Source organism: Pituophis catenifer, unplaced genomic scaffold, assembly GCF_029215685.1.
Source record: "Pituophis catenifer annectens isolate HBS135680 unplaced genomic scaffold, rPitCat1.0.hap2 SCAF_3, whole genome shotgun sequence".
Taxonomy (NCBI): Eukaryota; Metazoa; Chordata; class Lepidosauria; order Squamata; family Colubridae; genus Pituophis; species Pituophis catenifer.
Window position 1 is genome coordinate 92,465,219 of NW_027256883.1, and position 26,173 is coordinate 92,491,391.

Genomic DNA, 26,173 nt, shown 5'->3' on the forward strand with positions numbered 1-26,173 from the left:
GAGCGCCGCTTGCTAGCGGGGACATTTTCCAGCAGACCGACATTGTCGAGCGGCGGAGCGGAGCGGGAGGGAAACTGCCTTGGGATCCCTCCTCTCCCCTCGCTGTGCTCTGCGCCGGTGGGTGGGTGATTTTTGATTCGCGCAAAAAGAAAAGGGAGGGGGTGTGTGTGTGGATGATTCTTGGATAGGATCCCGTTTTTATTTTCGGTCAATAAGACCTGAAGGTTATTGTGAAGGCGAGGGGCCTCCTGCGGTACCAGCAGCGTGCCTGCGCGAGTGGGCGGAGGTAAAGGGGGCTGCTGGGGGGCCTTCCCCTTCTTTTCAACTGGGGAATTCAATGGCCACGGCCGCGGAGCTTTGGTGATTCCGGGAAAGGCGCTTCGAATGCTGCAATGCTGCCGGCGGCGCTGCTGAAAGGAGGGATCTGAGCGGCGGGGAAAGAGGCTGGGGGAGCAATCCGGCCAGAAGTACCATCCAGACCGCATCCCCCCCTCCCTCCGTCCTTCCAGCTTCCTCTGTTTCGATCGGCTTTGGAACTCCGGGGGATTCGAGGTCGCCGGTTTAATTGGCTCGGACAGGTGGCCGATCTGAGGTCCGTTTTCCCCTTCCTGTTTTGCCTAGCCGCGTTTCGCCCTGCCGCTTCGGCGACCCCCCAAAGGCCGTTGGAGAATGGCTACCCTACTCCGGAAAATCGGGCTGATTCGTCTTCACAATAGGGACACGGAGGACCCCAAGCACCACCATCACCGGCGCGGCAGCCTCCAGCAGGGCTCCTCTTTGCGAGGCAAAAGCAACCATAAGAATAAGCAGCAGCTGCAAGCCACGCCGGCTAGCGGCTGCGGCAGCCCCAGCAGAGAGAGCTGCAGCAGCCGAGGCGGTAGCCCCGCTCGCAACAAGCCCAAGAAGGTCTTGGAGCTGGCGAAGCAGCAGCCGGCGGCCCACGACGCCGGGAAAGAAAAAGCGCAGCAACACGGAGGCGGCAAGGAGGCGGGCTCTGGGAAAGAGCAACCTTCAGGAGGGGGCAGCGGCGTTAGCCGCTCCGGCTCGGCCTTGGTTTCCACGTCTTTGGTGCCGGCCAGCCGGCAGGCGCACTGCACACAAGTGCGCACCCGACGGCTAATGAAAGAGCTGCAGGACATCGCCCGCCTGAGCGACCGCTTCATCTCGGTGGAGCTTGTGGACGAGAGCCTCTTCGATTGGAATGTGAAGCTGCACCAGGTGGACAAGGACTCGGTGCTGTGGCAGGACATGAAGGAGACCAACACTGAATACATCCTTCTCAACCTCACCTTCCCAGACAACTTCCCCTTCGCGCCGCCCTTCATGCGGGTGCTCAGCCCGCGCTTGGAGAACGGCTACGTCCTCGATGGCGGAGCCATCTGCATGGAGCTGCTCACTCCCCGAGGATGGTCAAGCGCCTACACCGTTGAGGCTGTCATGCGCCAGTTTGCCGCTAGCCTTGTGAAAGGCCAGGTAAGGAAGTTTCTCCTCGCTCCTGAGGAATACTTGCGGTGCTTGGGGGGGGGGGGGTAGGTAGGAGAGAAAGAGAGGTGGCCTTGGTGGAATTGGAATCTGGTCGGATGAAACATGGGAGCTTTCTCTGATGGGCCCTACAAGTAGTGCAAACGTATTCTGGCAACTTAATTCTGTTTGGTTTTCCTGTTTAGTAAGGGAGATTTGCTGGATTGGGAATGGCTTGATCTTTATGAGTGCTTGAGCTGGATTATCTAAAATGCTGCAGCAGCTCTCTTACACCATCTCCAGATGTGGCTCAGCTTGCTTTACTGCAGCATTATAGAGGACGCTCATCACTTCATTAGTAGATATATCAATATTGATGGGCTACAGATAAGCCCGCTGGTGACCTTATATAAGACATTTAATCAGGGGCTGGGTTCATAGAGTGTGTTAAATAGAACCATATAACTGGTTTGGCTTTGACTTTGGCTTAGTGTTTTGTGTAAGACCAACCCTTTAATGTTTATACATTGAAGTTTATGAAGTAGTAAATAGCACGTATCCAACAGGTGGAGTCTATAATCTATAAACTATGCTTGAGGTACTGATAGGTCAGGTCAAAAACTGGCACTATTAGGACAGAAATGGTACCTTATTGTTATAGGATATGAGAACAGATTCTTGAAAGCCTGTCAAAGTTTACCTTCTGTCTCCTCTCATACCAAGCAGAATCAAGGCAGGGTTGTTCTAAGTTTCTTTCTCATGTTGTCCACTTCCCCAAGACTAAATTGTCATTAAGCCTCTCTTAATGGCTCCTGCATATCTTCATCAAGATTATCTTCATACACCTCTACATTCTGGTTTACTTCATGCTGGCTGGCCTTTGCAATTACGGAAGTGGGAAGAAATGTCTGTTGTGATCCACCACTTTTTGTAAAAGGACAGGTGGATAACCTGTGTAGTTATTTTTTTTTTATACAATGCTTCAAGGATTTTTCTTTTGATTTAATTAAAAGGAAATTTGTGGCATACAGAAAGAACAAAAATATTGTAGTTATAATTAATCTGACACAAGTAAATAAAGACGAGTTATATACTTATCTCCTTTTACTTTCACTGTGTCTCAAAGCACAAGGATTTAGCAAATAAAGTTTTGATTGATGGAATATAGACTGTAGAAAAATAACTTACACAATTCTTTACCACAAGGTCACCACTACTGTGGTGGCTAAAAATGGGGGGGGGGCACATTCATGTGTACAGTTCTGGGCATAAGAACCAGGATCTTGAAATTAGGTGAAGGTGATTAGCTTCATGCAGTAAAGTAGTCATTTAATTGGTTCCTTTTGGAAGGACAGAGCCACAACATCTTTGCTCTAAATCGGGAATCCACAAATGTTTTCCCTAAGGGGCTAAATCTTCTCCCTTGGTTAGTAGGCCAAGGGGCACAGAAGCCACTGAACAGTGCTAGCGCATCAGCAAGGAGGCCGCTGGTAAGCCTCTGCCTAGGATGCCCCAGCCCTCAACCCCACCAATTACCTGGGACCTTGGTTGAGGCTCAGATCTGGAGAATTGCCTCTTTATCCATTGAATTTTTTTAAATCCATAACACAGATAAGTTTGTGAATAGGCATTTAGTGTAATATATGTTCAGTTGAACCAAGGGAGTACAAGTACAATAGGCAATGAATGATAACCAGAAGAATCCCAGTATAATGAATACTTCAGCTTAAATCCCATTGAAATGGAGGAAATGTCTTGGTGCAATCTTTTGAATTTTTTTTCTGTTACCTTTGTTTTTTACATATTTATTTATTAGATTTATATATCTCTTCAATTCAAGAGCTCACAGTATTTGAATACATAGTGTTTCTTCCTATTGTCTAGAACAATTACCCTGCAGGTTGAGCTGAGAGGGATTGACTCAGATTCCCACAATGAGTTTCTATGGCTGAGAGTGGACCACAAATTCAACTCTCCCCTGTGCCGGTCCAATATCTAAAGTGCTATACTAGACATTTAGCATAAGACTTGGAAGTTTTAACCTTTAAAAACTTCAATCTACTTACAAAATGACTATAAACAGGTGACTACTTTTAAATCGTTTTTTAAAAATTCTTAATTGTTAAATTAGATAGGTGTATTTTATTATATCTACTGTGAACTGACCAGAGTCTGAGTGGATTGAGGCAATGTATAAATTTTAGAAATTAAAAAAAACAATTAAAATAAATATTTAAATATGTTAAAAATTAAACTGTGTTAATGCACATTAAGCCTATTAATCTCTTAAGACTAAATCAGTTACTCTTTATTAACCTATTAAATGAAAGGATAGAATCTTAAAATTGCATTGAAATGCAGCTCTGGCTGCAGTCTTGTATTATGTATTATACCACCATGCAAGGAGGAGGTCATTCTTTTTGCCTTCACTCAAGTACCCTACTATGGCAATTTATCCCAAAAGTCCACAAATTCCCTGAAACATCTTTGGAGGCTTTAGTGAGAAGGCTGATTTCTTTGGTCAGCCATGTCTGTTCTGATGGCAGACACTACAGCAATCATCACTAATACTTTGTAATTTGTAATATACAAACATCTATTTATTTATTTATCTCATTAATATCTGCAGGATCTGCAAAAAAAAGTTGGCCCTCTGCCAAAGCTACCCTTATTAATACACTAGAGTTAAGGTTTGCATGTTAACTGGTAAGAATAGGATACCCAAACAGATATTTTCTCCTATTCAGTTATTCCTGGTTATTTACAGATATTCATTAGCATCAATCAGTAAACAGTTTCCCCCCCACTATGGTGCCTATTCTCCTAATGCTTTTTCCACTTACCCCTCATCTCCCCACACAATAAAATAAAGCATGCTGTGATTTGCTGAAAGCATCTCAGGATAATGCTGATGCATTGTTCGTAGTCATTGCTTATATTTGATATGTTTTATCATATTTTATATTATATTTATTTCAAGTTGATGTTTTACACTGAGCAGGATATTTTACATAATAGTAAATATTTAGCTAAAAAATTATAAATTACCTGAAACTCTCAATATATAAGATCCAGAGTGGTTATCTGAGGTGTTTTTTTTTCCTTTTTAACTACCTTGAATGACCTCTTTCATTTATGTTAATTTCCAAATGGAGAATTTAGATGATTGTTATAGATCTACATAGTATTTAACAGTTTAAGTTCTGTGTTCCTATGTATTCCAACCAGTTCGCCGGGAACTTTACGACTAGTATGTTGGGAGTACGGAAGACAGTACTCAAGAGTACTGTCATTGATTCCTATGTGTAGCCAAAAATCTTGCCAGATTATTAAGTTTACACCATAGCTCTCAAATTCTTTGTAATAGGGTCATTGTAGTCCACATAAAGGAAAAATCCACTGTATCTTATTACAGGCTTGGGTTATAATGGCAATTGGGACTGGAATTTCCATTGTTAATCAGTACAGTCATAAAGCATGACATCATGTGGTTGTGTTGCTCAGTAATAGCAATTTCAGCAGTCCCAGTTGCCATTTTTAAGTGAGAGCCGCACAGATTGTTAATGTGATCACGACTTCCATCTTCCTGCCAACTTTCCATTGACTTTGCTTGTGAGAAGCTGGCAGGGAACAATGGGAATAGAATAGAATAGAATAGAATAGAATAGAATAGAATAGAATAGAATAGAATAGAATAGAATAGAATAGAATTCTTTATTGGCCAACTGTGATTGGACACACAAGGAATTTGCTCTCAGTGTACATAAGGAGAATAAAATACGTTCATCAAGAATAAAAAGATACAACACTTAGTGATATTCAAGGTTACTAATAAGCTATTAAATCATAGTAGGAAACAAATAACAATATAATTGAAAGATACAAGCAACATGGTTATAGTAATAGGTGGGAAGAGATAGATACTAGTAAGGAAAAGAATAATAATAGTAATACAGTCTTAGTAAATTATTTGACAATGTTGTAGGAATTAGTTGTTAAGCAGAGTAATGGCATTCGGGAAAAAACTGTCCTTGTGTCTAGTTGTTTTGGTGTGCAGTGCCAAACTGTGATCATATGACTGCAAGAAAACTGCAACAGCTGAAACCCCAAGGACTGATCATAAGTACCATTCATTTAGGACTATCATAACTTTGAACAGTCGCTGAACAAATAGTTGTAACCTGAAGATTATCTGTGTATCAGAGTATCTCCAAGGTGGCCAGCATTACAAACCAATTTAAGCTCTCTTACGCCAGCCCCTTTTATGGCACAGAAGAGGTAGCCAATTCCCTGTGGTTGTTGAGAACTATAAAGATCAGGTCAGTCTCCCACTTGAAATAATGTTCTTCCATTGAGAGACAATGTCAAATGGTTATTGGTTGCCTTCAGCTTTTTAGTAGGAGGGTTATATAGAATTAAATCCAACTGGAATTAGTCTGTTAAAAGTAAAATATTTTCAAGTAATAACAAGAGAAAACATGGAATAATTGAATAATGACAGATTGCAATTTAATATAAATTCATTATATGTGTATCATTATTAGAAATATATAAGTTGATTGAATGTAATAACTATGATTAATTCTACTAGTTTTATTTGTATTAGAATGTATGACAACCCAGGTGCCACACTGTTCACGCACTGATTTGATAACTTTGTAAAAAATAAAAATAAAAAACTTGAAAAGTAAAATATTTTAGAAAATAACCTAAAAATTGAAACTAACTAGGCTACCAGGTGAACATACTACATGATAAATTACTAAGTTAACACTCTGAATATATTATTAGTGCACCAATAAACAACATTCCATTAAATAGTGGACTATGCACTATTTTCTAAGATGAGTAAAATTATCAATTCAGTCACCAAGACAATAATTTGTGTATTGATTTAAATCAAGTTTCTATTAAATTATAACTTTTCTGAAACAACTGTATGTATTACTTTAATTGGAACTGTATATCTTCCATACTTAAAAATATGAATACATTTATCTAGTTTTTGTCTGCCAGAACATAATGAAATTATATTCCATTAGTGAGAAAATACTTTTTTTGCCTGGTGAACAATATACAATATGAGTTTCTTAGATTTCAGAGTGATTGATATTTCATTTATCAAGAACTAAAAATGAAGCAGTGGGGTTTTTTTTGTCTCCCTTTATGAGAAAAACCTTGGGGAAATAGATTTTCAAGTTTTAGAAAATATTGTACGTTTGGTTCATAATATTCCATTCCTGCAATCCTTGATCCTCATCCAAGATTATGATAGATGCAAGCAATCCATGCTCATTTTCCACAAATTGTAGGACATTGAATACAATCCTATTTCTCCATTTCCAAAATTCTTCAGTAAAGAACTGTGGATTTTGTTTCCCTGATATAAGTATTATAAATATTTATATTCTGTAAATATTTATTCATTTTGGGGAGAAGTGTTTGTATATTTAATTAAACAAATGTATTGTGTCATATTTCATTACTTGACTAAATTCATATCCCTTTATAATACGTAATGTAAATTGGTTGTGCTTGAGTTTTTTATAGCCCGGCAAATACCGGTAGAAAATAGGCTTCTACTTAATTGCTTTCTGTGACTCAACCATTACTCTTCCAAAAACAGATAATGACTTTTGTGATACCTTAAAGATAAATTAACTTTATCTCCTTAATCTTAGCTTCAGTTCATGGCTTTTATGCTTCTTATTTTAATGAGATTATGCTTTGCACTGTATTGCCCAAAGAGATCAGATTCCATTGAGTCCCTGGGATCAAATAATTAGCTATCACTGAAAAAAGAGACTGAACTAATAAATTTACAATTCCTTAACAATGTAGTGGCTTACTCTTTTGTTGTAGCTTTACTCCATCTTTTAATGGAAGGTTATCTTTCACAAATACATAAATAAAGAATGAGCATTTTAAAATTAAAAATTGAATCGGATGGTGACTTAAATATGCATTTTTAAACATAAGCTTTCAATATTTCTTTAATCATTGGTAGAAGGGAATCGGAAATACTCTAAAGTTTATATGTTGTAACTGAAAAATACTTTCTTTAAATTAAAAATATTACAAACTAAAAACTCCTTAAAGTTGATCTCAACTGCTGACTTTTCATGGCAACAGTAGATAATTGATTGGCCCTTGCCTTCTGGGATATTTTTTTCAGCATGCCTATATGGACTACAGCTGTGGCCTTTTTTAAGGTCTTCTAAATAGCACAGACTGCTTAGATTTTCAGGATGAGGCAAAGTCTAATAAATAGAAGGCTTTTAAAGTTTATATGCTAAAGATGTTTACTAATGAAAAAGACTGCTTTAAATAAATGGCTCTTCCTTCGGAACAGACCAGAATGGCATATTCAGTTTCTGTTAGTGTTATTCACCCTGCAATATTTCACTAGAGAGTTCAATCACTGGCTTTTATTTCCTATATTTTTAATAGAAAAACCAGGTACCTGTTTTTATACAGTATTATTAAACAATCAAGGGAGACTAATGAAATACATTACTGCAAATAGGTACAAAATATTTTATTCTTACTAAAAATGGTATCAGTATTAAAAGTTCAGGGTGGTCAATGATTTCATGATAATCTGAGTAACTGCTGTCAAGCATTTAGAGCTGCTCTGTGTTATATAACGGAGATCATTTTGTTGCTAAGACAGGCTGTATGTACCAAAGCTCTGATCGGTGTGAGAAACACTGATTCTGTTACAACTCTCTTTTCTCATCTGCCAGGAGAGATGTTGAAATGTACAGTATTGTAGTCATTTTTGTGTTATCTTTGTAAGTTGACATCTTGCATCCCTTTATAGTATCTTTAGAATAATTTATCATCTTAATTAGGCAATGCTGATGGGTTTTTTTAAAAATGCATAAGACAAGAAGATCATTTATCCCAGGTTTTGCCAACTAGATACCTTCCTGAGTTTTGTATTTCACCTCTTAAAAGACTTCCCAGCCAGCACCATCATATTGGCTGAGAATTCTGGGTGGGAGCTGATGTCCAGATCATCTAGACTATAGATTGGGGAGATCAACATGCCCATCCAAAAATGGCCAGGTGTAACTGGGGGAGCTTATTACCAGGGCTCAAAAGAACCTAGTGATCTCCAGAAGTTCCCATCAGCTCTAGTCATCATATCCAATGAAAGAAGATTATTGTAGAAGGATTGTAATCCAGAACATAGGCAGAATATTATATAATTTATGATTGCCTCTTCCATGGAGTGCTCTCTTTGTTTAACAGTCAAACTATACTTGGAATGTTAAAGTGTCATTTAGTTATCGTGATTAACATTGGCCATGGTCAACAAGCTAATGCCCACGAAATTATCTTGACAGCAGAAGGGTTGCAATGCATGTATATTCAGAATTTCCATTTAAGTCTATGTTATTTCTGAATAAGTGTATAAAATAAGGAGTAAAATCTGGCAGGAAGTTCTCTGGTACAGGCAGCACTGAAATGAATGGAAATTACATAAAATTTGGTCTCTGGTGTAATATCTCCAGAGACCTCCCATAATACTTGCCAAGCTTCAGAGTCCATTAGATTTTGTTTTAGATTTTTTTAAAAGAAAAATATACTGGGAAGTTATAACATATGGCAAGGCAAAGTGCCAACTTCAAAAATAATCTTTATTTCCAGAATGCTTTTGGGTACTACAAATATCCTGATGGCTTTCTTTAAAAAAATAAAAATGATATAAGCCTGCAGCCCATTCTTTCACTAGGTAACCATTCCAAATCTAATTTTAGGATCAAGTCGTGGTTTGGTTGAATTGCAGGTAAAACTTAATGAGATTGGAGTAATGTCTCAAGGACCAACTTTGTAATAGCAATAGCATTTAGACTTATATACCATTTTGTAGAGCTTTACAGCAGTCTCTGAGCAGTTTACAAATGTCATCATATTGCCCCCAACAATCTGGATCCTCATTTTACCGACCTTGGAAAGATGGAAGGCTGTGTTGTAGCCTGTCAGGCGCAGGCCCCTCCAGCAGCCAAATCAGAAGAAGAGGCGGTGTGGGAGTCAGGGCCAGCTTCAAGGCAACCTGAGAGCTCTGAAGGGGAGGAGGGGATGGAGCAGTCAGAGATAGAGATAGAGGCAGAGCCTGGGCCGTCCATCAGCCCTCAGATGGAGAGTCAACACCCCCAGGTATGGAGATGGCTGATGGGGAAGAGGAGGAACAGCTGGGTCCAGTGCCTGACGCGTGGATGTACAGAAGGCAGAGGAGAAGAGAGCAGTGGAAATCTATGGGCCGATCATTGGGACGGAAGAGCAACTGCTGCTACCGAAGCCTGAGCCTAGCTCTGAGGATAAAAGGCAGAGAGCAGAGATGAATAGGTATGGCAGACAACTATTCATCTCCCTGCCAGACAGACTTGTTAGCCTGCTGTGAGAGGGAGAGAGACTTTTTGCTGGGGCTGCTGGCACTTCTGATAAAGGAATCATTGATGTAACTACAGAGGGCTTGTTGGGTTTGGGAGCCAGGTCAGAACAGGCTGAGTCAGCCTTGAGCCTGTCAGGATTTATTTGTTTGTTTATTTGTTCAACTTGTATGCCGCCTTTCTCCGAAGACTCAAGGATCAAACTCCAGGCTGTGGGGTGGGCAGAGTTAGCCTGCAATACTGCATTCTAACCATTGCACCACCAGCACTCCTGTAGTGTTGTTTTCTGCCTAAAAGGACTGTGTCATAATTAATTTATAAAGCAGAGTACAGAATAGAGGGGAGTAGAATCATTCTTCCTCTACAGAACAAAAAAAGGAATGCAGATAATGGTATTTCAAGAAAGAGCTTCATGGCTCAAGGGAGGGAACTATTTTATTTTTGTTTGTTTTTTTTCTGAATAAAGCTCCAAAAATGAGTAAAACGTCTATAGTAAGAAGGGTTGCAAGGAACATAGAAAGCTGATCAATTCAATAACATTTGTACATATAAACTATCATTATTATGCTTGGCTGAACCATGCTGAAAATAGCAGGATTTATACACAACTGATTATAGATAGGTTTTATTGGAATTAAAAAGAACTTGAAACTGAAAGAACTTGTGTGTTTGTATATGTGTGTGTGTGTGTGTGTGTTTGTATATGTGTGTGTTTGTGAATATACATGCACACACACATAGACATATACACAAGCACCAATAAATTCTTCTTACTTTCCTCATTTTCAAGGGCATAAAATTCTACACCATATTCTAGTAAATAATGAGCGTAAGCAAACATTTTTTAATTATTCACATTTTAGTATTCTGATCTTTCGTTATGTAGCTATGATGTAAAGTAAATTTCAGAACAAGATAAGATAATTTGGAAAAAAAAACTACTTGCAGAATCAATGAATCAAACCAGCCAATATATTTCAGGCAAATTGTTGAAATGTCATTGGATATGTGTATTGCTGAATCTAGCAAAGTTTCAGCAGTTTAAAAATGTTTAAATAGTTTGGGGGTCCTGCAGATGCCACACAAACAGAATTTGGGAGTTGTCTGATCTCAAGCTTTTAGCTTCTGAAGGTGGGTTTCTGAATAACATGAGTGTGATCAAGAGCCTTTCCAGCATAGGCTTTCTGATTAGGGGAATGTCATATCTTCCCTGTTGTACTTTAGATCAGGGGTCCCCAATTGGGCCGCAGCCCATTTGAAACCGGGCCGCACAAGCGGAGCAGAGGAGCACCCATGCATAGCTCCACCGCGTGAACAGTGGGAAACATGCATGCAACTCCACTCATGCACGAGTGACGGGCACTTGTGTTTGCACATGATGCTTCATGTGTGTTGTGGGCACTTGTGTTCATGTGCAAAGCTCCACTCGTGCGAACAGCAGGCACTTGCGTCAGTGCTGATTTGTGTAGGCACGGGCATCTGCTGCTTGCATAAATGAAGCTGTGCACATGTGTTCACGTGCTTACAACTTGCATGGAGCAGTCCCCTCTCCTCCCACACCGTGCTGGGCCACCAAGCCAGAAAGGTTAGGGATCACTGCTTTAGATTGTCTCTTTACCCTTTGCTTCCATGTTTTTGTTAAATACCTATGTTTCTAAACCTGGTTTTAAATAGATAGCTCAGATAGCAACAATCACATTTTATGTGTTATCATTTTTTTTAATAATAGTGTGTCAGTCCTTGTTCGTATATGCCTTACCCTATTTTGAACATGTTCAGGTAATTGGGGGTGGGGGTGGGGAATCAAGTTAATGCTGCAATCAAGTCAGAAATCACCAAAAATATAAGATTTACAATTCGCTTTAAATAGCAGGAGAATCAAAGTCTGACAGGACTAAGTAAGCAATTCTGCTTTTATGGAATTCTCCTTTTCAGATAACTTTTAAAAAGTTAACAAAGTTACGATAGAGGAAGCTGTAATATTTTTTTTTTAATTTAATTATGCATTCAACAGTGCTTAAATATGAATATTCAGCTGTTGTCAGCTATCCTGGAAAATTGCAGGTGGTCTGCTTAATGCATGGGCCTTTATGCAGTAACACTGGGAGTTACTACAAGTCATAACATCCTAGGAATAACCTGCTGAGAAAAGGGAAGTGGGGGGAGAGCGCAGACAGGAACACTTCCAGCTTGTTATTGCAAATTGGATGCAATGGGACTATTTCTGCAGGAACTGCCTTGTCATGTGAGTTCTAGGAATAGACTAATAAGGGGGAAGCAGTGAGAGAGAAATTGCTCCCAGCGAATGCTAGAAGGTATCTGATGGCCTGGAATTTGAGTTTATGAGCAGAATTGCCAAGAGGGTTTCATATTCAAATTAATAAGATTAGGGAAATTAAAAACCAAATTAGTAAATCAAGCCATCTTTCTGGTTCCAGTATATAACTAAGTGTATATGTGTGAACTGCTCAAGATGAAAAAGGAAGGGGCTTTTTAAACTATGCAATATGTCCTTTATTTTCAAGGATTAAATATTGAAGTCCAGGTCTTTTCTTATTCCACATAGTGTTTTATTATCAAAATCTTACTGCTTCATTATGCCTAAATAGAAATCTCATTTAAAAATTCATTTCTTCAGCAGAGAGCAGGGGATTTATAAAACCATAGGTAAAGGTAAAGGTTTCTCATGTCCAGTTGTGTCCAATTCTAGGGGGCAGTACTCATCTCTGTTTCTTAACCAAGGGAGCCAGCATTGTCCGAAGACCCTTTTCCATAGTCGTGGCCAGCATAATGAGGCGCACAGAACACTGTTACCTTCCCATCAAAGTCGTACCTATTTATCTATTCACAGTTGCATGCTTTCAAACTGCTTGATGGGCAGGATATAAAACCATACAGAAAAGCCAACACACATGTCTTTTGTGAAACAAGCACTTTTCCCATAAAGAACTTTATGATGCTAGGGACATATAAGCAGTAAAGTCAGTACATTTAAAATCCTGAACAGTGGTGAGTTCTTCCTCCAGTCAACATGCCCCAAAGTCAGTGCAATCATTGTAGAACCTTCTCCAGGATTTTCATTACAGATTAATTCACAGTTTGGTGAGAATAATACTTTTAGAAAGGTAGAATATTTCCAGTCAATCAAACAGCTCATAAGAATGCAGATCAGTTACTCCAGCCACTGCTTTGAAAAACAAAACTGACATTGAATTTAAGAGATTGAATTTAACATATGTTGGAAATGACTAGTACCAAGAAACAATGGGGAAACACCCTGGAAGAGTATATTTGGAAATAGTGGATTAATAGATAAACATATTGAAAAGGTAATACTTAAAACAAGATATGCTGGTTATCAGCTAAATAAAAGATGGAGATGTGGAGGAGAATAAGATGGAAATCAGCTAAAATAAATGATGCTGGTAAATCAGCTTAATAATTGTTGGGAGTAAGGAGGAGTATATGCTGGATATCAGTCAAAATAAAGCATGCTGGAAATCAGCCAAAACACTGGAAAATGCTGGAAATCAGCCAAATAATAGGAGTGATGGAGGAGAATATGCTGAAAACTCAGCCAAAATAAGTAATGCTGGAAATCAGCCAAATAATAGGTGGAGTTATGGAGGAGAATGCTGAAAATCAGCCAAAATAAATTATGCTGGAAATCAGCAAAATAACAGTTGGAGGTATAGAGGAGAATACATTGGAGAACAATTATTAATAAGGGGTGAAAAAGAAATTGTTGGATGACAACTAAAATGAAATGAAAAATTTTGAGATGTCTGTGTAAAAGTTCAAGATTTAAAGATTGGATGAAATGGTCTAGAAACAAGAAGAATAGAAAGAATTTTGATTAATAAATTGAAATAAAAATTGAGTTGTATACATTTGGAAATTAAGATTTGTGGTGATAAAATTGTAAGGTAAATATATAGATTAAGAGATTAGATCATTTTTGTGTTTTAATGTTGATGTTAAAAGGAGCAATGGAGAAAAATTTAGAAAGCTGTATTGAATTTTGATTTATAATTGAATATAAAAATGAGCAATGTTTAGTAGGAAATTAAGATTTATGGCGATATAATAGAAAGACTTAAATTAGGATGTTCGAATTTATGTTAAAAATATTTGTTTTTATCTGTAAAATCAGTCTACCTATTTGTGACCGGACCAAGACTTCGTTCTTGAAACATTTTTTTTTTTATGTCTATGTTTGAAAAAAAAAAACATTCCAAAAAAAGAAAAGAAAAACCAAACTGACAACTGTGCCATGAACAAGCAATTATCATAAAGTGATTATTTCACACCCACACCCACACACATGGCAATTCTAAGAGGGATGACAAGTTCTTTGAAGCATTTATCACTTTTGATGAGGTTTGTTTGATTTTGGCCTAATATGAAGTTGGAATTGGATCATTAAGTATTGTTGGTAAAACACAGTGTTTTTAATCTAGGATTATGTATGAATCTGGCATGGTTTAAATAAGTCGTTTCTGAAAGGTAAACCTTTTTAGGAAGTTCATAGCATTTGTTTATGAGCAGCCAATTTCTCTTCAAAGGTCCCCAAATATAGAGAATGTGAAAGCAACTTTCCATACTACCATCCCTTTTCTCTGATCCCTTCTATATCCAATCAATTCAATCCAATTCTACATCCAACCCATTGTTTGCTTCCTTATTAAGTCTCCCTCTTTTCAGCTAGGAGAGGAGTAGGTAGGAGAGGTGTTAACATTCAAACACCAGTCCTCATTCATTTCACTGCAAATTCTGAGTCACTCTTGGGCCATGTCCCTACTTCCATCTACCCACAACACTGACGCTCCTTGGCAACAGAATGTTCTCCCACATTTCCATGATGTCATCTCCAGCCCTTTGGGAAACAGCCTAAGTTATCATAAACTGAACTGTCACTAAACTAGTATTTTTCTCCTTATTCCAAACCTGTCCAACACCTTAAGTTCAACCTTAAGGGGTGTGTATCTATGAGGCTTCATTTCCTGATGAAAGTGGTGGTGCTGGGGGAATGTACCTGGGAAGAAACGGTACAGATTCACATTGAGGAACAGCAATTTCATGCCTTCTGCCAATTGAAGGATCCATGGATAATAATTTAATTCAGTAGTTGGAAAAGACCCATAGAGATCATAGAATACAGAGAAGCAAACAGAGACAAAGTGGTTTCATAAATTCAGAGTTTCCTATAGGCTTCTAAACTAAAACTACAGTGCCAGGGAAGATCAATTTTTGGTTTGGTGGGATTAAGCAGAGATGAACTGGGTTTGACCCTGGTCATAGCCAAAAAGATGGAGCTGGGAGGAATAGCCTCCATTTGTTTGTTCAATTTATTTCTCCATTATACTTCCTGTAGGATATTGCCTCATACAGGTAGTAATTTTGTGTGCATGTGTATGTAACATTTCTAATTTGTTGGTTGAATAAACTGGCTGTCAACTTTGCCTTACACTCTTTATTTCTTTGTTTGTTTACTTGTCCCTTCTCTTTGCCTCTTAACTGTATCCTACCTTTCTGAAATTCATGTCTCTGAACATCTCTCCTTTGTAATAGATTTACTAGGCATGATTGCACCTTAGACCTAAGGATAAGATTTTCTTGGGGAATTCTGGATACTGTAATCCTCTGATGCCAGGGGTCATTACAAAATTCTTGCATTCTAGCAAACAGCAGTTTGAGGTTTCTTTCAAAGTGGCATAAGACTGAAGTAGTATACATATATTAAACAAAGTGGGCTTTATATAAACCTTGACTCTTGGACTTCATGGACATGCCCAAGAAACACTTTTCCATTGCCTTTGTCCAGGATGATTGTTTAACTTCTCAGTCTACAACTTTTATATTTTCTGGAAATCTCCCATCCAAGTATTAAACAGACCCTACTGCTGTTTCAGAACCCAAACCAGGTTAGCCAGGTGCTGTTTCCTACTAAGATCTATTTATAATTGTATAGAAAAACAAAAGAAAACTTTAATCAATGTTGTTGGGATTTGCTGAGTCAGTCTAGTGTTTTTAAGATACCCCTCTCTACAGAAAAAGAGTTGTGTATTCTGCATCTCATACTTGGGTGTTCTTAATCTTTATATTCAAGGGTCTTAATGTTTTAGTTGATAACCAAATGGTGGCATCTATCTGATTTTAGTTGATCAAGAATGGTAATCGGGTTGGCTTTCATTAGTAGTGGATAAACCCTATCTGGAAGGTCCAAGGCTGCAGATTTGACAACATTTAAAAAATCCTGAAAAAAGGAGGTTGCAAGCCATTGCTATATCATGTGAAAAAACTTGAAGAAAGTTGATCAAGTTTCAGTTAAAATAGACTTCTTCCTTCACACCGCAAAAAATGGCTTACAAAGATATCAAGGGATGAAGAACGTGCAAAGAATAAAGATTGGGTTTTTTTTGTTGCTGTTATCATTCCAGCTGTGGGTCTTTTGCATAGAATCTTCCATTTCACAGATAAAACTGTCTTACGCTGCCCTTTAAAAATGACCAACTTTTTAAGAAGCCAACATTACAGTTTAAGAAATTTCACATATACTGCCAGCATTTGCACACAGAATTAGAGGATAGTGTATTTTAAAGAACTTTATCTTTTTCCAAATACAATTTTGAAGGAGCAAGAAGGGGATAATACTTTTATTACGCCTGTTCTTACATTCCAAGGGAGGAATAATGTTGAGTGGGTTACTAGCAGATGTAACATGGGTGTTAGGTGGGCAGAACATAGTGACATTGAAGCAAAGGCATGGAGGCCTGGAGATGACTGTTGAGGGTGTGACGTCTTATTTTCTCTAAAGACTTTCAGGACAGATGGTAGAACTATGAATTAATGCCTTTTTAGAAATATGGGTGAAATGTTTTTTAAAGTTCTAAATTACTGTGTTGTTTCCTTCTGATTCTTTCCACATAGTCTTTGACAATTGTGCAGTAATAATACAAAACAGTCTACAAAAAGATAGGCAACAGGGTGCATTTCCACCCAATTTCATGTATTTGGACTTCAAAATATGCAAATAAGAAACTGGCATAATACAAAGTAAAATAACAGTCTCCAGCATTCTTTTCTATTTATAATAATAGCTCTCTGGAAGACTTAGAAAGTAAATGTGGTAAATAGTTGTACTCCCATGCATTTTCTGACAGTTTCTCCAGGAAAAAAAAAAAAAAGGCAGAAGTGAACCAGAATCATAGAAAGTAATGGGTGGGACAACTAGAGAAATTTGTGGGGGGGAAAATCATCAATGCGTTTTCTGGTAAAGATAAGTTTTGCAAATAAAAAGCCCCAATATCTAATACATTGTGGTATTATTGCCAATATCTGTGGAATACCAATTCCTAATTTTCTTCTCTTGGTTATTTTCTTTCATTCAGGGCCGCATCTGCAGAAAAGCTGGAAAATCTAAAAAGTCCTTTAGTCGTAAGGAAGCTGAAGCAACTTTTAAGAGCTTGGTGAAGACCCATGAAAAATATGGATGGGTCACTCCTCCTGTGTCTGACGGCTGATACAACTTGCAACCCACTCATCAGACGCTAAACAACACAACTCAACCACAAAAATGAAGTACTTTTTGACATTTTCTCGATGCTGTATACCACATCCATCCTTTTCTACTTCAGCTTCTGTTAAGTATCATGAATGTCATGGAGACATCCAAATTATTTATGAGCAGATCTGTTTACAAAGGAAAGGAAGGGAAATGCTGTAGAAGATTATATTTTGAAACTGGTGAATGATCGATGGATCATCTTACGTCACTTTAGTGCAGATGCTGAGATCACTTGCCCCTATCAACCATGTCCCCCTTCTTCCATCTGAGCCACATTGTCACCTGCTTTTTCCCATGGCAGAGCAACAACAACTGGTGGTAGTGGAAATTCCATCCATTGATGCTTAATTCATTTAAATGTGAAATGAAGCCGTTAATATTTAATTAGGGAAACAGTGCATTGAAGATCCATGTTTGCTGTGCTGTTTTTAATCTCTTTTTTCAAGCAGGTCAACCTACCTTGAAGATGTGTTTTCTGTGGAGCTGTGGTCTGCTGTGGCTGAATTTTAGACCTCATTTGTGCTCTGTAACATGACCTTATGTTCATTTTTTTTTTAAAAAAAAAGTCAGGATTCTAGCAAAGACACCAAGACTAGTATTTAAAACAAAAAGCACTCCGTTGGTCAAAATATGCTAGCTACGTGATATGTGGAGTGCAATTGTTCACCAGTAAAATTGGTCTGATCCCATGAAGGTCAGGTAGAAATTAGAGGAGCCCATAAGTGGGAGATTGCAAGGAACTGGTGGCCAAATAATTCTCATCTTCCCAGTAGGGTGAGCATATTTTCCTGTTCTCTTCTGCAATGGCCAAAAGTAGATTGCGGAAGGCTTAACCTTAAATGCATGGTATTCAGCTTGAAATGGTAGACCTGTTACAAAAGCTAAGTCAGGTTGGTTTTTTTTTGTTTTTTTTAATGAGGCATCTTTAGGATTATTTGCATGCCTGGATTTCCTTTTGACAACATAAAAAACAAGTACATTTGAGTCCCGTGACAGAAACGTATATAAATGTCCAGCAGGTACTAAGGATTCACATTCCTTCTTATATTAAACTGATTTTTAAGACTTCCTATAGTGTTCTGAGGAATACAAAGGGTGAATCTGAAATGTGGAACCCAAATGGAAAATTGCATTGGACCCATTCTAAATAAAATCAGTTGAACCATTTGATTGTCTTGATATTTAAATCATTCTACTTTAAATCATTACATTACAGAGTAACGTTGGAAATGTTACAGCTATAATACTCCCTAATGAGTAAATTCCAGGCTGAGGCTTTGGTCTGCAAAAAACTTCATGTTACACAGATTGTAGCAATGCGTATGTAAAAAAAGAAAGCTTATGGCTTAATACCATTGCTGCTTTGATGATATTAATGCTGAATATTATTTCTTTCTGCTTGAACACCTAATTTCTTTTTATACTGGAAAAAGGTCTATAGCAAAGAAATTTAATTTTTTTTTCACTGCTCTAAAAGATATGGAGAGTAATTCGCTGCCTGAAGGGAATTGTATCCTCTTGGCTGATAGCCAGAAATCAAGACTTAACAAGCAAAGTGGGGGCAGGGAAACATCTGAAGAAATACTACCTCTAATCGAGCATGGAAGTAAACAGCATTGTGTGGTTGTGAAAGCTGGGTGACATACATACAAAAAACACTGCACATTACGGCATTTCAATTATATACTTTGATGTGAGCAACTTCAAAAGAAAAGAACAGAGTCTGCACATTACTGCACTCCTTTATATATCATAGGGTGGGCAACTTATAGCCTCCCCATGATGGTCTCCTCCCTTAAGATCACTGCCAATATTTGACTTTAATTTGAAGGGGGGGATATGGTTCTTGCTCTGTTTATGGGGTGGCGTGTTTTGCGATAGGAATCGGAACATGAAACAACTGTGAAATATAACACTCTCATCTCTGTTCTTAAATTCTCTCCAAACAAAGCTTGGAGAGACTGAAATGATATATTCAAATGATATTCCTGTATTGCATCACCAGAAAAATTGTTTCCAGTGATACTATGTATCACCTGAAAATCTTGGGTTGTCACCAGACAAAAATCTATCTTGTGGCCTCCAACACAGAATAAATGTAAATATCTAAAATAATATAAGCAAAATCTTTTCTATTTATTATACACAGAAAATTAGGTATACAAAAACACACAGTATCAACTGTATTCCTCCACAGCACATCAGCTTTTTCATCGGCACCACATTGGAAGCTGGGTTTGGATGAAATTCTATGATTTTGGCTTGGCTCCAGCCTCGGATTTTGAGCCCCAAGGCAGCATTTCATGTTCTCTGAATAAATTCCTGACTTAGGAAGAGAGAAGAAGGGGAAAACGTGTTGCTCCCTCCCCAGCTGATCCTATTTAGCTGCCCACAACCTCCTCTTGATGCAGAAGATGAGGAGGAAAGGGAACAGCCTGGTAATAATAGCAAAGCAGCAGAGCTGCAATGCTGGGATGTGCTTGTTTAACAGGCAGCACTGCCGTCAGTAAGAAGAGCTATGCCAGATGTTTGTCCATTAACTCCTCTATCTCAGGCCAGTTGCTGCCAGGCAGAGTTACAAAGCAGCAGCTGAACATATTCATCTGCCTAACTATATGGAAAGATGGGGTGGGGGGTGGGGGGGGAAGCATCAACATAACCAGTCTGCAAGAGAGCTGGAAGGGCCACAGTGGGTTGAACCATGTGTTGTGCAAGAGAACTATGTGCATAGATGGAGGTCAATACAGACTGTATAAAGTTGGACTGGGGTAAGGTTTATGGATATTGATTGATTTATTAAAGCAATACCCAGCTCCATCTGGTGTCTCTGGATAGGTTTGTAAGGATGCATTTGCATACAGTGAATAAATAATGGGAATAAACGTAAGCACATATGGCTAAGATCAGGATGACAAGCTTCAGTATAGAATTTACAGAAAAGGAGCCAGAGGCTGTATATGATTGAACTTTTTAATTGTAAGCTTCCCGGACTCATTCAGAAGTCAGGCAGCCTTGAAATTTGATAAATAAATTTGCATTTCACTCAGTTATATTAGAAATCCCCCCATGCAAAACTTGCATAGATACAGAATAAATGCAAAAAATAAATACAGGCAAGATATGTAACTAAGAACTAATATGTGGCACTTCATATCCTACAAAAAAAAAATGCAAGTACAGGAAGCAGTTTTTTCCCATTCATATATACATCCCTCAGTTATGTGCCGGTTTTTCAATAGACACCTTGTACATCAAGAAATGAGAACACTCCTTCTGAAGATGTCTACAGCTAGCCAAAGGGAACTGGGGCAGAGGTAGGGCAAGCTAGTAGGGCCTTGCACATTTCACTTCATTGTGTGACTGGACGGATTCACAGAACTAGTGTTGCTCATTTGTCATATGCTCCAGTTGGCTCTCTATTCTACTTCATTAAAAATAGTTTGAATTGTTAAAGGCACTGACATTCACCATGATTTTACTTCTTTATCCTAAGTTCCTTGAAATAGAATCCTACTATAAAAAGCAGTGACTAATCTCATTTCTGACCCACAGGCATACAAGTGACCACTACAGTGTTGGGCCAGGAACAAGAAATTGCCCTTCCTCTACCTTCTCCCCTACAGCACTTAGACTTGGGGAAAACCTTTGCCTTGGAGCCAATGGGGAATTTTTTTTTTCATTTCTAATTACTGTTGAAGCTGATGGGGAGTCACAGCTGGAGAGGGAGGTACTCAGCCTGCCAGTTTGCATACTGGCAAGGCTAATTTTGAACTGTTGATTATAAGTGTTGAGCCAAAAGTTTTTAGCAAATCTCAGTGGGCTGGAACAGAGAATAAAGGCAGAGAACCACAATCTCTTTAATAATCAGGAGTAAAATGTAACCATTTGAGCCTAGATGATGGATTTTTTTTTAATGGTTTGTTAAAAGCTTTTCTCTATATTCTTTACAGGATAGATAACTTTGGAGACAAGCCTTTTTTTAACCTCTCTTTTTTATTCCTTGTGGAGCTGCATCTATACCCGTGATGGCGAACCTATGGCACGCAAGCTGTTGTCCCAGTTCAGCTCCACCATGCATGCACACACGCCTCCCGCCAGCCAGCTGGTCTTTGGATCTGTGCCACGCATGTGCGGGGGTGCGTGGTGCGTGCAGGGTGCCGTGCGCGCGTGCACGGGGCAAGGCACATGCAGGGGGCCCACATGCATTGCATTTGGGGGGTTCAGGGGCAAGCGCGCCCTTTCGCATGCATACTAAAAGGTTAGCCATCACTGATCTATACTATTTGTCCTTTTAAGTGTTTTATTTCAAATCAACCCACTATACCAGCCATCCTAGCTGGCAAAGCAATTTAGATGTTCTTTGATTTCTATATATTAGCTCTGCCCAGTTTCTAATCCACATTTCCATCTTCAGTAAGCATTGTATTTCTACAGTCCTCTGCTCATCCACTATCTCCTGCCCATTATAATATTGTTGTTTCTGGGTCTTATGACAGTAAAAGAAGCTATCATTTGCCATGATATTTTAACAACAAGAATTCGTAAGGACATGAGGGTCCTAAGTTAATATGCTCGATACCGGCATAGAGGAATATTTTTATTCCTGAAATAGATAGATGTAGACAACTTCCAATGCCTCGAGGAATGCCTCTATACCTTTGCACTTCTGATATAAAGAGTTCTATTTCTGTGGATTAGTCCCATTAGAACAAAAATAGAAATAGAAATTAAACAAGGAGGGATGACATTTTGGATCTATCCCCTCCAGTCAAAATTAGCTGCATGGTCTATGCACACAATATTGTAGAAACAAAAAGAAGGAAGGAAGACAAGAAAACTCTTATTCTACTACAGTATTCTCAACGTGGGTGGCTTCCAGATATGTGGGCTCTCAGAATTCTCAGTAGTGGCTATGCTGGCTGGATAATTCTGGGACATCCAGAATTCTGCACATCTGGGAATTGTTAAGGTTGAGGAATCCTATTATAATTCTACAGTACTATAATAAAGAGCCCTCCTTGGAATCCCGGCATTGTCTATTTCTTGACCCTGCCTACCCTGAAGGGCTGTCATCAGTCTTGATAGCCTCTTTATGCATTTCTCTGCCTCATACTAAAGAAAATCAAGGTGGAATTATTTTGAGTTTCTTTTTCACACCGTACTCTTTCTCAGGACTGAGCAATCTTTTCTTAAAATTCCCTCTGAACGGTTCATTCGTTCCTTCTCTAGTCTGAAGGTTAATGTATATTCTTTCACACCAGGATAAGACACACTAAGTTTAAGCAATAGCAGGCAGGTGCTACAATTGCCACTTGAACTAAATCAAATTGTCCCCTTGAAATCTGAAGTGCTGCACAGCTCTAGGGGAAGCATTATCAGTCACAAACTTTATTATCATTAAATATCAAAGAGTTTGCAATTATCTCCACAATTGTAAAACATAAGATCTGAAGGTTGTAAAAAGATTAAGTTTATATAAACAATGGATTGTACCGTCGCAGAAGTAATACATGCATACATCAATATTTACATTTTGAAATACTTTGGTTTTAATCATTTTCCACTTTGGAGAACAAATTCTAAGTCAACTCTTAAACAAAAATACAAACAAATAATATCAGCTAAATCCATTATTCATCAGATTTAATTGCCTTTTTATATTTGTCTTTTCCACAACAATTTAAGTGGAACTGGTACAGTTCAGCAGCAACTAATTCACATTTAAAGCCAAATAATGGTTTGTTACATAAAATGCTTTGCTTGCTTCGCTGGAAACCATTTCTGTAACAATAGCAGAGAAAGTATGGTGGATAGAAAAGATATTTTAAGTCCCCTGTTTTCTGTTTTGTTTAGGATCCTCAGGGGTGTTGTATCTAAATCGAAGTTAGTCATTAATCCACCTACATTTTAGGATTTTAAGAGAAGAAAGCTGGGGGAGAAAAAACAATGGAAGAGACTTGCACTAAAAAGAAAGGCACAAATGCATATTAATCCTAGGTTTAAAACCGTTTCTCCAATCTGCTGTGATTATTTCAGCTTGATCTGCTCTCTCACCTCTGCTGCCAACTGATCAGTTCTGATGCTGTGTTCAGATAAAGGGCAAATGGAATAAATGGATTAGCCCTTTATAACCGCAATTCCTCACATCAGTTCTGCAGATCTGAAGCTTTTAAATTAATAAGCTTCTATCCAGCCATTTTCTGTAGGGCAATTTTGAGATATATACATAGGAACCTCTGAATACAACTTCTTGTCTTAATTCACAGTATGGCTCTACACATGTATTTGTTCTGCTGCTTTTATTCATGTGCAGGGAGGCTGTAGTTTAGAGAAAGAATGCACATGTACACAGAATGTAGAACAATTAGTCAACAAGAAAGCAAGTAGCACTGCCAAATAAGTACCTTTGCAGTAAACGACAGGGAAAGCTCTTTAAATCTCAGTTGATTTTGTCATCTGCCCTAGTACAATTCTATACTAACATTGCAATACATTTTATAATAATATGGTGTTCCCTCTCTCCCAAGTCTAAAAGGGTGTCATTGTTGGAGGTTTTCAATTGTTATTCTTTTTTTATTGCCACTACAGTTATATATGTCTTGTATGACTTAACCAGTGATAAGTCTTAAATTCGGAATGAGTGTGATAAAGGAATTTCATTCTTCTTGTCTACGTGACAGTGTAGAGCTGATTAATTCATTTTTAAAATGTAGGTAAATATGTGGGCATTGCAAATATAAAATATTTTAGATGTCTTTCTAAAAAATATGGAAGAAATTGTACAAGTCCATTCAAAAAGATAAGCTTCAATACTTCATTTAGCTACTATAGCAGAACAAAAGGCAGTGTGTATGGCCTTAATTCCTTATGCCCTTGAATTAAAACCACCTATCCTCATACTGAAAATTGGACGCCTACTGGTTAATTGATGACAACTTTGGCTGATTAATTTATTAAATTAATCCTGTGGCTAAGCTCAATTAATTGTTGTATCTTAGAAGCATTAGAATCTGAAAGAACAGAATGCTTGGAGATGCATTCACATTTAGCTCTGGATGTCTAAGTATGTGTTTGTGTCCCTGTGTGTGCAACCAGGCATATACACAACTCTTATTCAATAATACATTTTACTGTTTGAAAGGAAGGGCAGGTTCACTTCCTTTTCCACAGTGGCACAAGATTTGATAAGTGAAATCTTATCTCAACACAGAGGAAAACACAATTTCCTCCTAAACAACTGAGATCACCAAGTCCAGGGTATAGGGTAAGGAACAGGGTACATGGCAAATACAGCTGAAAGAAAGACATCACAAAACTTTACATTTAGAAAGCTGTCCTTTATTTTAAAGGAGCTCAATTAGTATAGAAAAGTGTTAAACAGTTGATTAGTCTTTATTAGTCAGTCCTAAGGATTGTCATATCAGAGTTGCAAAAACCCAGGATGCTTCTTAGGGTTTGCAGCAGGGATGAAATCCAGCAGGTTCTGACAGGTTCTGGAGAACTGGTAGCGGAAATTTTGAGCAGTATGGAAAACCGGTAGCAGAAATTTTGAGTAGTTTGGAGAACTGGCAAATATCACCTCTGGCTGGCCCTAGAGTGGGGTGGGAATGGAGATTTTGCAATATCCTTCCCCCAGGAGTGGGGAGGGAATGGGGATTTTGCAATATCCTTCCCCCAGGAGTGGGGAGGGAATGGGGATTTTGCAGTATCCTTTCCCTAGAGTGGGGTGGGAATGGAGATTTTGCAGTATCCTTCCCCTGCCACGCCCAGCAAGCCACGCCCACAGAACCGGTAGTAAAAAAAAATTGGATTTCACCACTGGTTTGCAGAATTACTACAGCCCTGATATGCAACCTAGACAATCCTCTCAGTAATTTTCGATTAGCAATTTCAAAATTCATCTTTATCCCACCTCCAATTTTTGGCCTAATTTTTTTTTTTTTTTTTTGCACAATAAGGTATCTTGCACTGATAAGATCACATAAAAGTGGATGAATGGGTACTGCTTTTTAATTTACAGAATAATTAGAAAACACCATTGCTCACAACAATTGCTCCTCAGCAGTTTAATACTGGAATTTGATTAGTATGAATTTCAGGATCTTTTGAAATAAGGTTCATGAACAAAACCCAAGACTGCACCCAAATGGATGGAATCACTGAAAGCACCGCCATTTTATTTACCTATTCTGACTCTTTATAAGTGTTGTTTTTTCTTCCAATTTCCTTTACTTCAAAGGAAAAGATTAAGAATACAAGTAGTGTACTTTCAAAGATAAATGAAACTAGGGCTTATGAAAGGTGTAATAAGTACATTGATGGCTATATTTTAAGAATACTTGTAACTCTAGAAATGGTATGGTTGCAGGTCAGATATGTACACTTAAAAAATAATAATAAAGACATCTAAGTCTATGTATATCCCAACAGAACCAGCTACATTCTATTAATCTAAGTTTATATTCTTTCAGGACATTTAAAAAATCTTCCAAATACTATGTAAGGGTATGGGAGATGGAAAGAAAGAGCAGTTTGAAGGGAAGGTCCTCCTCTGAAGTAGTCCTTCTGCAGCCTAAGAACAGATGAGAAACGTAGGAAACATTTTCCTGACGGGAAAATGTAGGATTGTGAGATGGTGGCATCAGGTGATTTATGTCCAAAGTACACGTTTGGAAATTTTTTTGTCTGACTGGTAAGAATGGATGTTTTTCTTTTCTTTTCCCAGAATAGTATCCACAGAAGAGAA

At 38.3% G+C, this 26,173-nt stretch overlaps 1 protein-coding gene across 1 annotated transcript; it reads left to right on the forward strand.

Annotated features, from left to right (window-relative positions):
- Positions 1–202: 202 nt before the first annotated feature.
- UBE2QL1 (ubiquitin conjugating enzyme E2 QL1) lies at positions 203–18,488 on the forward strand. The gene is made up of 2 exons (XM_070939116.1): positions 203–1,473; positions 17,252–18,488. Exons 1-2 carry the CDS (start codon positions 670–672, stop codon positions 17,381–17,383), a joined length of 936 nt encoding a protein of 311 aa, XP_070795217.1. The 5' UTR covers positions 203–669; the 3' UTR covers positions 17,384–18,488.
- Positions 18,489–26,173: the final 7,685 nt, after the last annotated feature.

Coding starts and splice junctions, on each gene's coding strand:
- UBE2QL1 (XM_070939116.1), top strand. CDS start 670: ATGGCTACCCTACTCCGGAAAATCGGGCTGATTCGTCTTCACAATAGG. Junction 1,474..17,251: donor CTAGCCTTGTGAAAGGCCAG/GTAAGGAAGTTT, acceptor TCTTTCATTCAG/GGCCGCATCTGCAGAAAAGC.